This window comes from Leptosomus discolor, chromosome 1 (assembly GCF_034619465.1).
Source record: "Leptosomus discolor isolate bLepDis1 chromosome 1, bLepDis1.hap2, whole genome shotgun sequence".
In the NCBI taxonomy this organism is placed as follows: domain Eukaryota; kingdom Metazoa; phylum Chordata; class Aves; order Leptosomiformes; family Leptosomidae; genus Leptosomus; species Leptosomus discolor.
In genome coordinates this window covers 25,229,281-25,246,085 of record NC_141391.1, presented here as the reverse complement: position 1 = coordinate 25,246,085, position 16,805 = coordinate 25,229,281, and the positions used below count along the sequence as shown (strand labels likewise).

The 16,805-nt window shown below is 42.2% G+C and overlaps 1 protein-coding gene across 4 annotated transcripts in view; it reads left to right on the top strand.

Moving 5' to 3' along the window:
- STARD13 (StAR related lipid transfer domain containing 13) overlaps positions 1–16,805 on the top strand; it is a 259,540-nt gene that overhangs the window by 217,892 nt on the left and 24,843 nt on the right. For all 4 annotated transcript variants that reach the window (XM_086481875.1, XM_086481877.1, XM_086481878.1 and 1 more), the window contains 3 exons: positions 5,061–5,132; positions 7,183–7,264; positions 13,762–13,825. In XM_086481875.1, coding sequence (XP_086338001.1) covers positions 5,061–5,132; positions 7,183–7,264; positions 13,762–13,825 — 218 coding nt within the window. The remainder of the gene's footprint in view (positions 1–5,060; positions 5,133–7,182; positions 7,265–13,761; positions 13,826–16,805) is intronic.

The window sequence follows — 16,805 nt, the reverse complement described above, 5'->3', positions numbered from 1 at the left end:
AAAGGACTGTGGTACCTAGGTCTTAGCACCAGTTTTTGTGGGCAGTGATAAGGTCAAGCTAGGAAATTAACTTTCATTATTTTCTCTTGACAGAGCAGTTTTCTCCAAACAACTTTTTTAGACAATTCTGCATTCTTTCATGTGAGGAAGGACTGTCCTAGTGGTTTGGTTTTCTTGGGCTGATTAAAATGCAGCTAATATGGACTAAATAGGACCCTGGTGGATCAACAACAGACCATTCCCAGTTTTGGGGGTTTAGTTTTCTGCCAGCTTAGAGGGTTGAGATAGATCTCTGAAGGGTTAGCCAGGAGCTGGTATGGCATGAAGGGAAGCAGAAGAAGGAGCCAGCTAGCATGGCGTTGGCAGGGCAGGATGTCCCCTTTGGTGGCAGCTGGCTTCTAGAGTCTTCTTCTGGTGTTGGGCAATATCAAAGCAGTTTGTGAAGAATCAGAGAAAGTCCTGGAAGAGAGAGAAAAACTGCAAGCAACTGTCTTCATTTCAGCCCCCAGAATAGCCAGAGCACCCACATGGTCTGTGGGAGACAAGCTCAAACCTGCTTAACACTAGAGATGGTCTCAAAGCCAAGTCCCAGCTATGCTCTGAATGTCTGTCACATTTCCTGGGTGAACCTCTCTCTCCTTATTTCACTCTGCTTTCATCCTAAATAAATGAAAAAATGGATTAGAGATTTGCACTTCAATCTCTACTGTGCAATATATGCTTTGGGCTACCCTGCCCGTATCTGCAATAAACATTTAATTTAATACACAGTGGGACAACTCTAGGAGGAAAGATTATGACACAATCTCATGGGGGGTCAGGAGGGGAAAGATGTCTTGGCTGACCAAAGAGGTCTGTGACAAGGTTTTAAGTTGCTGCTTTCATATGGGCACTGAAAGGTTTTGGTAAAGCAGGGCCAACTTCTGGGGGGCCTCTGGGGCAAGATGCAAGGAAGGTCAACAGCAAACGTCTGTGCACAGGGGACTTTGGGCAAACATCCTGGGAAGAGCTGGTAGATGAGGAGGATATAGAGGCCATGAGGAGATCATCACCTCAATCTCCTGAAAAATGTGGCTGGAGGTCTTTTGCATGTGTGGATCTCAATTATAACTCACTACTGGTAGAAAAGTGAAATGGAAAAGAAGAATTTGTTTTCTGCCAAGTTTCAACTGAAAACTGGGAAAAAACCTCTGAGAATTCAAGTACTGTGAGACATACTGATGCTTGTCAATATTTGTGACTGAATCTAGCCTTAATAATTAATGATTGTCATTAACTGCTGCCCAAGCAAGTAGAAAGCAGGAGGTAAATTATCCTTAATTTTTCTGTCAGCAAAGCAGGGCAGTAGTGCATAAGGACAAACCCACCATCAGGTGTGCTGGGGTGAGCAGCCTTTTGGTCATACCAAGGAAGATGCTGCTTGTGAGTCAATGGTGGCTCTCATGTTTCTGGGAGGAGCTGTGGCTCCCAGCAGCTTTTAGCACAAAACTATGAGCCATGTCCTCTCTAATATCAGTTTTCTCAGTGTGACAACCCTTCTCCATGCTGTTGACAAGCTGCCTTGAAGCCACCTGTGAACACACATAGTTTTCCAGGACCTTCAGAGTTGCACCAAGACAGCGCAGCTGCTGCAGGCTGGTTCAGATCCCTGTGTTAGCCTGGACATGGGAACAGAACTGGATCAACGCTGCCAAAAGTATTTCTGCAACTCCTCATTGACAGCTTCAGAGAGGTCTATTTGGTGCTGTACTCATCCCTTCTCAAAGAAATCTCTACTGATGTTTAACTATCAAGTAACAAAAAGCAAGTATTAGAGTATGTGCACAGAAAGAGAAAGTTAAACTGAGCATCTCAAATTATGTTTTAAGCATTGCAATATCTGGTAATGAAAGCATCTGTATTGCATTCTGAACTAGAACTTGGATTACATGCCCAGAGCAAGATAATAGAAATCACCTTTGGTGTGTGCTGTGGAGTAAATCCTTGGTAGTGCCTTTTCAGCTAAACTGTAGGAGTGGCCAAGAGGGGAATGGCTGGAACAGGTGCCTTTAGCCAGTGGAAACACACTCATATGAGCAAAGTCATATTTTTGGCCAGGCCAGCAGCACATTGCACTTCTCCACTTCTGCTGTCCTCTGAATTAGACCAAAAAGGATAGAGAGATATGGGAGGGAACTGGGCACTGATACATGTGCAAGATCCAGCATCCTGGAAGCTGAATTAGCAAATCTTTTTCAAGGCTGAATCTGTTTGTTCATTGAGGTTATCATTGAGAAAATGAGAATAATCCCCATAGGTGCCTTCATGGAAGAGATGAGTCAAAGTTTTGAAGGCAGAGGTTAATTGTATTACAAACAGCCTCATTTAAAAAAAAAAAAAAAAAAAAAAGAGAGAAAAAAAGTAAGATTTACTTCCTTGGTTATTCCCTGCAATTATTCACCCATTGCAACCTGAGATCTTTTTAGATGTCACTTGGGCTGCAGGAAGATTCCTCAGCAAGCTCCTCTGACCAGCCAACTGCAAAAAACACTGAAATATGATAAGCATATAAGAGCATTAAATAGTAGCATTCTCCATCACCCACAGCCTCTGTTAGTTCTGCTTCCAGGCCAGATGAAGCTAGAATGTACGTACAGCTGTTCTGAGTTGTAAAATACATTTTGAAATGGGATTGATTCATCTGTATTTCATGAGATTGAATTAAGCAAAAGAAAGAAATATAAAGACTTGTCTTTTTTCCAAGCGTTTAATAAAAATATTCAGTCTCACTGGAACATAATAGAGATGTGCTTTCAGCACACAGATGTGCAGTAGTGAGAGCCACATTTTGTGTAAGCTGCTCATTCTTTTGTGCAGTGTTAAGAACTGAATGTACTTTCATACTCCTTTTTTTGGCCTTGACATGAACTAATGTCAAAGCAAATGAAGACCTGGTGGTGAATCCTTTTCAGCACTGCTAATGATTGCGGCCATTGCAGAGCTGTTACTGGCTTTCTAATCATCTTTGGGAAATTGGGCTTTTGATATGTAGACCTTGTGTTCTGAAATTTGATTTCTGCAACAAAATTTGCTGGTGTGGCTTGATGTTTAGAGAAGCAGAAAGGTGTGTGGGTCACATACTGCAGAGTATATTCAAAGCAGGTTTTATGGTAAGCTTCAGTGGGTAAAGTCATCAGGGGTATAATGAGTCATTTGAACAAAATTACATGGGGAAAAATTCACACCAGCATGTCCTATCTATAAAAATGCATTTTAGTGGAAAACAGATTCACAACTGGAATATTTTTTGCATGCAAGGCAGAACATGCAGAAGAGCAACTGAGCCTGATTTTCTTTTTCCAGTTCCACTGCTTGTTTTACATTTATGATTTTGTATTATGCATGCCTAGATTTTACAACTATTTTGGCACAAATATGCCAAAACCCTTGACTGGTTCATTCAGGCTGAATAATAAACAGCATCTGCACACTCCATTCCTTAGCGTTTTGCAAATGTAAGAGGTGCAGATATGTGTCTTGACTTTGATCTGGTAAACGAAAACTGTTCAAGTGGTAGATCCTGGTCTAGATCTGGGCAGCAAGGAGATGTTGCCCAGGTTTCTCCAGAAACCCACATTTATCTGGGTAAGCCTCTGTTTTCAGTTGTTCCTCCAGTTCCTCTGGGAGCAGCTGCACAAACAGGCAGTGTGGGTGCTGGGCAGAGCTGGACCTGGCACACTGCTTTCCATAAAATGGGCCCATGGAGCTTGGTAAAAATTGAGGTACCCTACTGTCAACATACATCAGTCATCTCAGGAGTTGGGTGCATAACCATGTGTGTGACTGCTGGATTGCCAAGGGTTTTTTTGCTGGAGACATGTCAAAATTTATCCTCTGTTTTTATATAGCTGACGTTAATTTACTTCTTCTTCAGTCATTGCACAGGGTGGATCTGCCCCTCCTGTGCAGAAAGCTTTACGTCTTATGTAGTCCCCCTCTTGAACATGATTTTCTTCCATTCCTTCACGCTCACCTATCCCTACTGTCACCCTCAAAATAAGGAGGGACTATTCTTTTGTCCAACTTATGATTCCCCCACCTCTTCCATAGGGGTAGAATGCATCTTACACAGTGAAAGCTGTTTGAAAGGGGAAACCTTGTCCAGCATCAGCTGCATCCATACTTCTAAATAGTGGAGAGGCAGGGATGAGATGACACAGACTGATTCCTCTTCTCACTGCTTAGTACTAGCCTTCTTAAGAAAAGATTTGTCTTGATAGATAACTGAAACAGTCAAAAACAGGCCTGGAAGCGGATTAAAATTAAAGAGTGAGCAGTCTGGGGTCCAGTGCTTGAAGCTACTGCCTGTATCTATTTTATTTAGCTGCACAGACGTACATGTAGCTGTTTCTCCTTGCTCTGTTAGCAGCCACAAGAGAAAAGTATTGTCAGTAGTTGATTTATCCCACCTATTTTAGACACTAATTAAGGTGAAATGAATCACCCTTTGGAAGCAACTATCTCTCTATTGACTATGGAGGGAGCCTACATAATGGCATTCAAATGGATGAATGTAGGAAGGTGCATCCTACCTGTGTGATTGTCCCTTCAGTAACATTAGACCTGCACTGGGTTTTTCTGGCAGGGCTTTCAGTGGCTTTCAGGTGGGATTTTTCTCTGCAAGAAGAGTCAGAGCAGGACAAAACACAGTGCGTGCTCCCTGACACCCTATTTCCACCCTGCTTCATCTTCACGTCTCCCCGACAACTTGCTCGTGGGGAAGGACAGGACACAGGACCACAAACCTGGATGAGCAAATTCTCCTCCTGCATGGAGGTGATTAACACATTATCCTGGTCACCGAGTGCCTATGCGAACTTCAGGGTCCTGCAGAGGCAGGTGGATTTCTTTGAGGGACCCTATTATATTTTCAGATGCTATAAAAAAATACTTCAGAGTGGTGACTGTACATTTAAGCAACAAACAGCCACTACCAACTCTATTTGCTATTTCCTTATAATCAAAAGAACTTCTAATGCAAAATAACAGTGTGAACTTTTCTTTTTTCTCTTTCTGCTCAGAAATTGAAGCAAAGGAAGCGTGTGACTGGTTACGTGCAGCTGGATTTCCCCAATATGCTCAGTTCTATGAGGGTAAGTAGGTTTTTCTCCTCTTTGTGCGGTACTGAAAGTGCACTGGGCCCTTGCCAGGAGAGCTCACAGTCAGCCAACTCTATGTTTGACTGAGTTATGACCATGGCTGGCTGCTTTACAGAGCCTCAGCTGCTGGAGTCATACCAGTGCCTAAAGAAAAGTAAGATTCTTGCCGTCATAGCCATAGGAAGAAAAAAAAAAAGAGGGACGTAGTTCGTGTAAAACTGAAAGGTTAACAAAAACAAGTACAAAAAATCCAAATACATAGGTGTCTTTTTTTTTAAACTTCCTGAACTGTCTAGCATAAGATCAAAAGCACTGGAAGTTACTGAAAATTTCAATTTTACTGAAAATAAGATTGAGAACTTTGCAGTTACCAAAAGTGATTAATCTGAGCTGCATTTTACATTATCAAAGCAAGAAAAGCCAATATTTTGGTACCAACTCAAAGCAAATGGCCATATCCCCTTCCTAGCTGTAAAGTTCATGCCCAGGGAAGCAGTTTCCCCAAGGGCAGGGCAAGTAGTTGCACTGCTGCTGAGCTCAGAAGCTGTTCGGGGACTGGGGCTGGGTTTTTCCTGCTCTCTCTAGCTCCATGCTGAGAGGGAAACTGCAGCTGATCCTCATTTTTCCCAAACTGCATATTCTCTCTCCCAGAGACACAGAGCCGGCTCAGGCCTGCTCAGGCTTATTAGCCAAAGCACAGCTCCGCCAAACACCGCTGGACACCTTCCAGGGTCAGCTTGGGTCTGGAGGCAGCACGGCTCCACACACGGAGTGATGGCCAAGAAACCTTGTGGGTCAGAGCCAGCTTAGCAGAGAGCCGGCGCGGATGATGTCCATCCCCTCACGCGGGGCTGAGGGCAGTGGGGAGAATGATGCCTGGGACACCTCCATGGCTTCTGATGGCCAGCTGAGGTCCCCAGGTGCTGCCTCCTGATCAGATGCTCGGGTACCTGGGGACTAGGAGCCCTGTGCAGAGATGCTCAGGCGCCTCCGCAGGAGCCAGGCCGGCTCAGTTAAACCCAGCAAGGAACTGAGACTAATAAGCCTGCCAGACTAAAGCTGACATAGATATGTGTCTACCACAGTCCCTGGGTGCCCAGTAATACTTTTGTGTCTGCCTTGTAATCAGAGTATCTCAAAAACCAACTCCCCCATAGAAAAGAAGGCCCACTGCATGCCAAACTCAAAGGGATGTTCCCTCCAAAAAACAACCTGTACTGGGCTCCCACAGTTACCGTACAGTTAATGTGAGCTCTAGACAGTCTGTGTCTCTGAAAACAAGGTCCTTTTTACAAGGTCCTTTTTACAGGCATCTATTATGTCGGTATTAAGCATTAGTGTCTGAAAATGCTGGCTGCAGTTCCTGTATCCCAGCGTCCTGCTGCGGTACCTAAGCATGGTAGAGCAGTCTGGAGAGCAGCCACAGCACTGGAACCCATCCCACCATTACAGAGCCCACTAATGTGTTGCAGCCATGTCACTTTTCATTACAAACGTCAGCTTCCAGCAGACTAGTCTGGCTTTTTAGCTAATATTGGGGGTTATAATTCAGCTCATTTTTTTGGTCTGTGTTACTCGACTAACCCTTTGTCTGAAATCATTGTTATTGGGACCTGTATTAAAAGCAAAAAGTGCAGAACATTTCTGTTTCATGGGAAAAGTCTGTCTAACAAATAACTCATTAAGTCTTTGTGATGTGAATGGAGAAACTTGTTGCTCATGTGGATAAAGAAAGTGTGTTGGTAATGCCTTTATCTCATTTGTTTGTGCTAGACACTAGAAAGAACAGCTAACATTTGAGTATCTTATTAAAGCCAAAATGAAATAATTTTGCTCTCTCTTTGGTGCACGAGACGTTCAACTATAATGTTTAACAGAAAAACAAACAATAAAGTGATTGAAAGCTCTGATACAGCTGGAAGGGAACCAGAGATGGGTGAAATTGGTCATACTAGAGAAACAAATGCAAAGCATTTTAGATGTAGACAATGTATTTTCATTTGAATAGCAAGTGGTCATCTTAATGTTGTGTCTCCTTTTATAGACTCCCAGGTTCCCATTGACATTGCTGCAGTAAAGAAAGATCATGATTTTCTTGACAAGGACCTTGTAGAACCTCTTTGCAGGTAAGTAACACATAAGTTTATTTTCTGATAATTTAAAAACATGAGCTGGTTTGTTATTGTTAGCATAGCAGCAGAGCTTTTAGCTTGTCCATGTGAATTAAGCAATGATACTTATAATGATACCATTCTGAATTAATTTCTCTTACAGAAAATCCTGTAGGACCCACTACACTCATAGAAAAACATCACATGAATTGAGAAGACCCAAATCCAATGGGTTTGAAACACCTGCCTCTTAAGAAAGAACTAGCAGTAGTACAAGCAAGCCCTGAATAAATGAGTCACATTTGAGTTGCACATCAATAACTCTTATGTCCAGGCACAGCAGAAAAGATGAAACTTCGTTGCTCAGAATTCAGCAAGTACTTTCTCTGGCAGCAGACGTGGTTTTCATGCTGCTACGATTCCCTTGGTACTCTCCTTTTGGCACCAGTAACAGAAGTGGGACCAGAACCCCACAGTACTACAGCTGCTACAACTAATCACTGGTTTGCCCTTCCCAGAGGGCTTGTGTTTGCTGTTTATCTAGCTTTTTATACTATGCCTGTGATGAATATACTGTATTGCATTGGTCAAATACTGTCCCCCAGGACTCAAGAAGCAGCAATACTGTGGTAGTTTTGCAAAACCACATTGCAGAGGCATTGTTCCCCTCTTCTTTCTCCTGTGCTCAGCTCAAGCTGGGTTCTGCTCCTTTCCTCTTCAGCAAGGACAAAGGAGCATCTGGCCTCTAACCAAGCAGACTTTATTGCATGTTATGGAAACTTTCACAACACCAACATCAAGATAATTGGACAAAACTCTATTTCCCCTTCTACAACTGTGGCCAAAGTCATCATAGAGTGTATGCTGTTCCACTGCACATCATACTGTGCTTTGCAGGGATTAATGAGTCTGTGATGGAGGACTGCAGAGAGGGTTTATGAGAACCTTAGAAAACAGGGCTGGAAGAGAGTTCATCTCAACATCCTGGGAGATACTCTTCTTCCTGGAGAATCCTATGAGACCTATTGCTTCTCATTTTGTCTATTACAGATATGAGGAACAGAACATTATCTCTCTCTGTGTAGTAGTCTTTGTGTCTGAAGACAAATCAGTAGGAAAGCCCTGGATTCTTCAGTGCTTGCTCTCAAGGATGCTAAGGAGCAGAATAACTGCAGACTTGATTCACTGCTGTTCAGTACGGCCTGGTGGGAGGGATTGCTATGCCCATGCCTAGAGAAACCTTCTTTCCACACATATATGCATCCCCCTGCTTCAGTCTGGCATGGTAGAAGACATACTTTGCTGTAGTTTGGGAACTGAGAAGTGGTAGGAGGTTGAAATCTCTTTCCCTCTGTCCTTTCCCACAAAGTTGAAGGACCTTCCAAAAATGCAAGTATGATATCTGTCCCTGTCTCCTTCTTATGAGAGCAAACGGTAAGGTGCAGTCATTGCATAGCTCTGTGGCCCTCCACAGTCTTTCTTCTCTGAAGTAATTGGCAATGCTAGTACTTCAGTCATGGTCGCCAGGCATCCAACACCTACACAGCTAAATGGGAACAGCTCATCTCTTGCTCCTTCAGGCTCTCTGTAGGCTCACAGATATGCCTACAACAATTACACTAGGTTTATGTATTTATGAGGATTTTTTTGTGAGCTGAACAGCTAAAGACTGATTCTTCTCATCTTTTATTGAAAGATGAGGTTTTGGAAAACAAACTAGCAGCTGGAGAGATGCACCTATGTGACAAAATGCTTTGTATTAGCCTAAATCAAGTGATACTGCTGAGACCTGTAGTACATAAGCACAGACACAGACCTTTCCAAATTATTTTATTCAAAGATAAAGGGTCTAGTAACTTTTTCTGTAATGATTTTATTCAGAAGACACAACCTGTTGACTTAAATTGTTGTTTGGAGGTTTTTAAACAGTTTAGATCTAAAAAAGGAACAACACCTCATATACTAGCCAGGTAGAAATACAGGTATTATGTACAGGCTATATTTTCAGATTGCAGACATTTAATTTGCTGTAACTCAGCAGCTCCAAACCTTTATCTGAGAGCGACCTGTAAAAACCAGTTGTGCCAAATGTCAAGATTCAGGTTCATCAGAAACAGTAAACAGTGTCAGCCACTGCCCTCAGTACCAGGTCTGTTACTGTATTAGCTATCAAACCAACATCCTCCAAGTTTTCCAATATACTGGAAATCCTCACAGCTCGGCTAGCCACTGTGGCCGGTTTTCTACCCTTGCTTTGCTCTGTGGTGGCATTACTACAAGGTGCATGCCAGTATATCATGCAAGAGCCACAGGCTATGATGCACTTTCATGAAACAGAAAACTGAAAAAAAGGTTGGTTATTATTTCTGTATGCACCGATTCCCAGGACGGGAGACAAACTTCCATTCTTCAAACACCCAAAACTGCCCTCGAAGCTATGCTTGACCAAGCCTTCACACTGACTAATAGTGCATTCAGCCCATAGCACTGAACAAAATGGGTTTCTTATTTTTGTTTGGAGGATAATTTTAAAGCTGGAACGCCAGAGTGGATAATCAGTTTGAGCAGAGTTTTAGCTCTGAATGGTAATGGTTCTAGCATAAACACTGAATTTCTCTGCTCCTGTGGGTTGAAATCAGACTCTCAATCTCATTTTATAATCAGTTTTCTTATGGCATTGCAGCGTACAAGAACACATGAGGCACAAATGCAGAAGAACCTTTTTTTTAAGGCAGCTGGTAGTATTTTAGTCAGAAAGCCTAGGACCCCCTGTTGTAAAAGATTTCAGTGACCTTTCTGAGATATTCTAACACTCCTGCTGTTTACAGTATCATTTGAAAATCTGGCAGAGTAAAGACCAAATTTGAGGCCTTTGGGTTAGAGGCATATCTATCAAGGGATTCCACTCAGATTTTATTGCGTAACGAACAATAGAAAATTGCCGTGCAATCTGCAGGCGAACTCTGTCAGCCTGCCAAAATAGTAATTGGGCATGAAAATTTTATAGCTGGGTCTCTGTGTTGTTTCCAAAATAGCAGCAACCAACTCTGCTCTGGGAACTTTTGTGGCCACTGTGATAAGAGAGTGAGAAAGAAAAGCCAAGCCATGTTGTACTTTTTGTATTCACGTAAATACTAGGAATATGAAGAACAAGTATGTAACAGTCTGATATATAGGCCCCTAAACCAAGCTCTTAAAACTTGAACTGTGCCAAGCAGCCAACAGCCTTTAAACCGTAGAGGTAGTGTTTACCTGTGATGGCCTGGAGAAGAAATAAAATTAACATCAGTGAAGGACTTGCTGAAATGAGTATTTTGCAAGCTTCCCCCTGAACAGTGCAGAATTTTCCAGACAAGCATTCAAACACATCCTAGATGTTTTGGGTTTTATATAGACGGCTCTCTTGTATTTATTTAATGTTTTTTTCCTGCCTTTTCTCAAGCCTGGAATTTGTGTTTTGTTAACTTTACTAACAGGGAGCCTTCTCCTATGTTTTTAAGAAGTGATGTGAAAGTAGTGCTTCTCTCACATTAACTAGGACATTGGTGACAGCCTTTTGTAGCCAGAGACTTTTATTTTTTGTTTTTTGAAAGATATGCTGAGGACTTGGCTGTCAGTCATCTAATGACATTAAGCAGATGAGAAAAGCTTTCTGCCACCACTGGCACATCAACAAGGTAAAAGAAGTTGAAACAGACTGGCTTTGATTGGAGTTGTTAGTACCCGGCAAGCTCACAAATATGATCATTAGTTCTCTAATTTCACTGGCAAATCTTTCCACAGCACTGGAAGAACTCCAGAAAGCATGCTGATGTTTTGTGGGTGAGTGAATTTAAAACCTGAAGTTGAGCCCCTGGCACCCAGTAAAAAGTAATTTTGTTTTTGGTGGAGCAAGTTCTTCACAGCAAAGCCAGGTTAGAAAGCAGCCAGGACAATGGTGTGGCTTCCCAAGCCTCTGGTTTCAGGAACAATATTCACTTTTATAGAAATGACCTCTCAGTCCCTGCTGAAACAGTTTCACTCATGGATGCCGTGAATGGGAAACTGATGGCTTTGGACAGTCTTGTTGGTTTGATCTGTGCTTCCTGCACCTTTCTGTGCTGAAGAAACAGCGCTTTTTAATAGAAATGCCATGACACTTTCTGCTGTTGGCTGGACATGTACAGAGGTACATGGGTGAAAACAGGGCGAAGGGTACGTCAAGGGCAGTTGCTTCCTTGTCTTCCTTCTCCTGAAGTGCATGGCTTGCTCCTTGTTTTTCAGAAGGCAAGCAGCACCATAGTGAGTGGAAGGAGCACTGGTCCCTCTATTTAAAATGTTTTCTTCTACATCTTCTCCTTAACAACTGCAAATAGGCAGGGCAGTAAGTATAGAGGTTTTTTTATAAACTACCGAGGAAACAGTTGCAGAGATCACCTGCCAAGGGCTGTTGTGGAGACAACCCTCTTTCTCAGGAGAGTTTCTTCGGTGTCTCTTTCATGGAAGCGAGGGAGGTAGAGTTGATGACTTGGTTTTCAGAGATGATGAGCAGCTTGAAAAGAGGCAGTGGTTTCTCAGGATTTCTGAGCCTCTGGGTGTGAATTTAGCTGATGCCTGTCTCCTGGTTAGGACACATTTAGGTCAGGGAAGCAGGGAGCACTTCCCCATCCCTCGTCTGGCCATTCACCATGTAAAGGTGTGAGGACATGGAGGCAGCTTGATTCGGGTATACAGCTACGAGCACTCAGGTGGCATACAGCGGCATACCCGTGTGGCAATGTGGCTACAAACTTATCCCTTCAGCACAGGCCAGCTAATGCAGAGGTGCAGGGACTCTGATCTGAGCCTCTGGTTCACCTCTCAGAGGAAACTGTCTCCAAGGATAGAAAGTTGGGCTGGTGTCCTTTGAAAATGTGTCTGTGCCTCTGTATATTTGGAATTGATATAGATATGCAAATTTAAACATTTTGCACTCAAAAGAAGTGCTGAACATTATTCAGCTCTAGGGCTCCAAGAAAATACAACTTTGGGTTGAGAAATTCCATGTTTGGGCAAAAGTTGAGCTTTGCAATAACAGATGTAATCCCAGAGGAGGATTTGTGGGCAGAAGGCTGAAGATATAGCTACAGAGCCACAAAGTCTGAAGTTTATTTCAAGAGCATTACTATCATGCATGTGGGGTGTGCTTGTGCATGCATTATACTCACATTAATATGATGAGCACAGGACTATTCTGATATGGCATAACGGGTTTATTGGCTTGAGGAGTATTTTATCTACAAATAAGCAGGTGATATTTTATGAGGGATTTTTTTTTAAGGAAGATCCACATTTGCTGGCCTGGTTCTTTATTAGTGGTGGCAATTTGAAAAGATTTCTAATATTAGAAGTTCTGGGGATGAATATGTTAATGCCATAATGTTTTTATGCTATGTAAGAGATTATATTATTGATGTGATACATTTTTCATGTGTCCTTGTAACTTATCACATACATTTCAAATGTTATCAGTGCTGGAGATTTGCAGCCTGAGCCCCAGAAGCAACAGGGCCAGCTCTTGCTGCAAAGACACAGGAGATACAGGCAGCCTACAGAAGAGTATTGTGGCCCCATGGCTTTCTCACTCTGCTTCTCTTTATTTTGAAATTCAGCCCTAAATCTGGAAAACGTTCAGTTGAACGTCTCTGAGCCTCTGCTTTTAGAAGGTGGATGGTTTCACGAAGCAGGACCTTTAAGTATAAATAAAAACTAATCAATTATGATTAGCATGGTAGGTTCTCTATTGAAAGAGCATACTTTCTTGTCCTGTGTCTCTGCACATGGGCATATGCGCACACACACACATTCACTTTCCATTTTTATCAGCTTGTCATTTCAGCCCACTATCATTATGGGATAGCCTTGGATTTAAGGAGCAGAAGCCTTACAGAGTCCCTGGTAACAGCATTATGAACGTGGTCAAAAATAACTAAAAATATTTATTTAAAGATGTTAGATTTGTTACATCTTGGCTGTGTTAACCTGTCTGTAAGATCCGCAGGTGTGGGAAAGGAACAATCGGCTGTGGAGAAACATTTAACTAACTGCTAAAAGTTCTTTATGTCAGCTTTTTAAAGGAGGTGCTAACTGCCTAAAGTGAGGGACTGCATCTTTTTCTTTCGTCTTTCACCAGTGCTTTGAAGTCCGTGTTTTAGACCAATTATGTTACGGTCCTGCAGAAGGCAGCTTACCTCCTTCTTCTCATTTCCCCACCCATCAGAGATGTTAGTTTATATCTGTTTCCTTTGCTAAGTACTTAAATGTCTATGAATTAAAAGCAATGTATAAAACCTGACTATCAAGTAATGTGAAACTAAGATTCCCTTTTAACGCAGTGGTCTTGTAACCTGGAATAATATGACCAGTATCATTTCTGAAGCCTGTTGTATGCAGTTGGCACCCAACAGGCAGATAAGAGAAAAGCTTTTGAACTTACAACAGTCATGACCTTTAATCAGAAGCTTCTAATCTTTTGAATTTGCTTTGCCCTGTAGACGACTGAACACACTGAACAAGTGCGCCTCAATGAAACTCGATGTGAACTTCCAAAGAAAAAAGGTAAAGAAACTTCATGAAATGTGCTGGCTTTGCCTTGGCTTTTGTGATAAGACCTCCCCAATTTAGTCTTTAACTCAATAATGCTTTTAAAAGTAACTAAGTGTATTTGACTTTTAACGTGTGTGTCAGCGTTATCTGGATGTATGATAATGTGAATTGCTGAATCTTTAAATTATAAATAAAATGGAAAAATTCTGACTAATACAGCAGGAACAATACTAGGTTGTGTTCAAAGGACACACACAGTACTTAAAACTTTACGTATGTGCTATTTAAGTTAGCGGGTGAAAAGACAGTGCGGTTTCATTATGCTGGCTTGTTTGTCAATGCCTTGTGAGTACACAATGGAAAATCCTGCTCAGAAAAAATGGAAGCTGCTCGGATGAAAACAATAGCATTTCTTTATTTCTTGTACTGACTTATTCCCAGTTAAGAACATGAAAATAGACTCTGTCATCCTCACAAGCTCCTGTGTAACATGGGAATTATTTGAGCTTAAACGGTTTCGGCGACGACTGCAGAAACTGCCTATTGATGTTGAGAATATTGTAACATGTCCAGCGTTAACTGTCAAACGTTTGGTTTTCTGGTCACAAATTCCCCCACGCCCTTCAGCAGTGTACAATGGTAGTTGTCGACTCTGAGAAATCTTAGTGTCTGTTTTTCCTTCCTTGGAGTATTTGTCTAATGCTTTTTAGAAACTACTTCTGAGTCGCGTTTTTGGTGTCTTTGCAGCTTGAGTCTATTCATACTCTATTCAATGTTTGGGGGAACTTGAACAAAGAATGGGTTTAATGTCCAAATATTCTCCCTTTGGCACATGCCCATTTGTTTCTCTGTGTATGTAGCCTCTTCAGCTTGCATTTTGTCCATTCACTGGAGCTGCAGGGACCTCTCCTCTTCACTGCTGCAGACCTGATGGGTTTTTCTTGTCTTTGATAAATGCCAACACTTCCCACATCAAACACCCCCACATGGTACAGAATCACAGAATGGCAGGGATTGAAAGGGACCTCTGGACATCATCTAGTCCAACACCCCTGCTAAAGCAGGTTCACCTAGAGCAGGTCACACAGGATTGTGTCCAGGCAGGTTTTGAGTATCACCAGAGGAGACTCCACAGCCTCCCTGGGCAGCCTGTTCCAGTGCTCTGTCACCTGAGAGGGAACAGTAAAATCCCCTGACTACACACTAACTTTATAATTTGGGCAGGTTGGCACTATAGGAAGAGGGTGAGGTCCTTCAGCAAAAACTAACTCAATCAACTGTGTTGTTGACCTGCTTGGAGCCGTGTCTGGTTTGCATCCATGAGCTTGTGTACGTGTGTTCAAGCAGAGATACTGGAGCTGCACAAGAGACAAAATTACAAAAACAAACATGTAGGTGAACACTGATTGTCCTATGGAAATTTTTTTAGTTCCTGTCCTTCTTCTTTTCGACAAGTATTTTGGGTTTGTTATGCTTGTTTGCTTGCTTGCTTGCTTCTTTAAGTGCCTGATTACTTTGGGTTAAAAAAAAGGGAAAATTTTCTTGTTATCTTTGGGTTTTATTAATTTTTGCTGCTACTCCTCCCTGTTCTGAATGGATTGAAGCCCTCGGCTGCTCTCCTTGCAGTTGACCATTGATTTGTTATGGAAGTGAGTCTGCCCTACTTGGTACTCTTTCAGGGAGACAGAAGCTAGTTGGGTCCATATCTGCATGAAGCCAGAGGGAAGCAAAGCACAGAAAAATGTAGAGAAAAAGGGGATGAAGGCAATTTGGGATGACAGATACAGAACAACTGAAAGTAGAAAAGAATGTGCGGGAAAGAAGAAGAGGGAGGAGAGACTGCTGACAGGAGGAAATGTAAATGCAAGTGTAAAAGCCAGAAATTGGGGCTGGAATTGAACACTGAACCAAGTAAACTTTTTTGCTGTAGATACTGCCTTTTCTAATAGTCTCTATAGTGATCTGAACAATGAAATGCAAAATCAGCTTGCTTTGGAGGTTCAGCTAACAGGTTTGCACAGGACCAGGGCAGCTGCTTGAGGGATTCATCAAATACAACCAAGCGAGCTGCCAGGCAAGGTTACTGTGAAAGGCAGCACGGCATGAGCGTTCCCCACCACCCACTTTCGCACCTGAACTGTTGATACTGTGAGCTACTCTCTTTCTTTTGGCTTCATCGAGATGCATACAGAAATCCTCATGTATGTGTTGCAAATATGTCCGTAAGCGATTTGGACATACAGAGATTAGCCTTTAGATTAACTGCCTTCTGCAGCTGTCGATTTATGAGAATTCCTGCCCCCAGCTGGAAAAATGTGGCAGAATTCCACCGCAAATAAATCTGCTTTTTGCCTTTTGTTAACATCCCTCTATATCTCGGGCAAGTACACCCTTAGTCAAAAAGCTGTACTATTTTAAATCAACTGTGACAAATCTGTGAATCAAAACCTCTTTCACTTTGGCAAATGTTATCGGTCACTCCTCAAGAAACTTGTCCCTTCTCATCTTCCCAAATGTAATGGTATTAAATGGACTTTTGAATACGCTCCAAAGCCGTGCACTTGATTTCACCCTAGGTCAGTAGATGCATACAGTCACTGCTCCAAGATGTCTGCTCCGCCTGTGTAAGATGAATCGTTGCTTTCAGACCTACTCTTGATCCGTTGTCCCCATAGCTGGTGACATGTTGGTTGGCAAAGTGCTCTCTGCATTTTTTTTAGTACAATCTCATTTGTCAGGGCATTCTGATATCTAACAAGAACAGTGGGTCATTCAGGATGTTCGTGGCTTCCAGAATTTCTACTGATTCCATCAAAAGAAAAGCACATTATGTCACAGGACTCACAGTGCAGCTGAAATTGGAGTGAGTCACCATGGCAGCATTTCAGTATCTAGATATTCCATTTGTCTGATTTTGCTTCTGATGAAACACAAGCATGTTTCGTTACCAATTAAAAAAAAGCAAAACTAAATATTTTTTTTAATTAAGCTG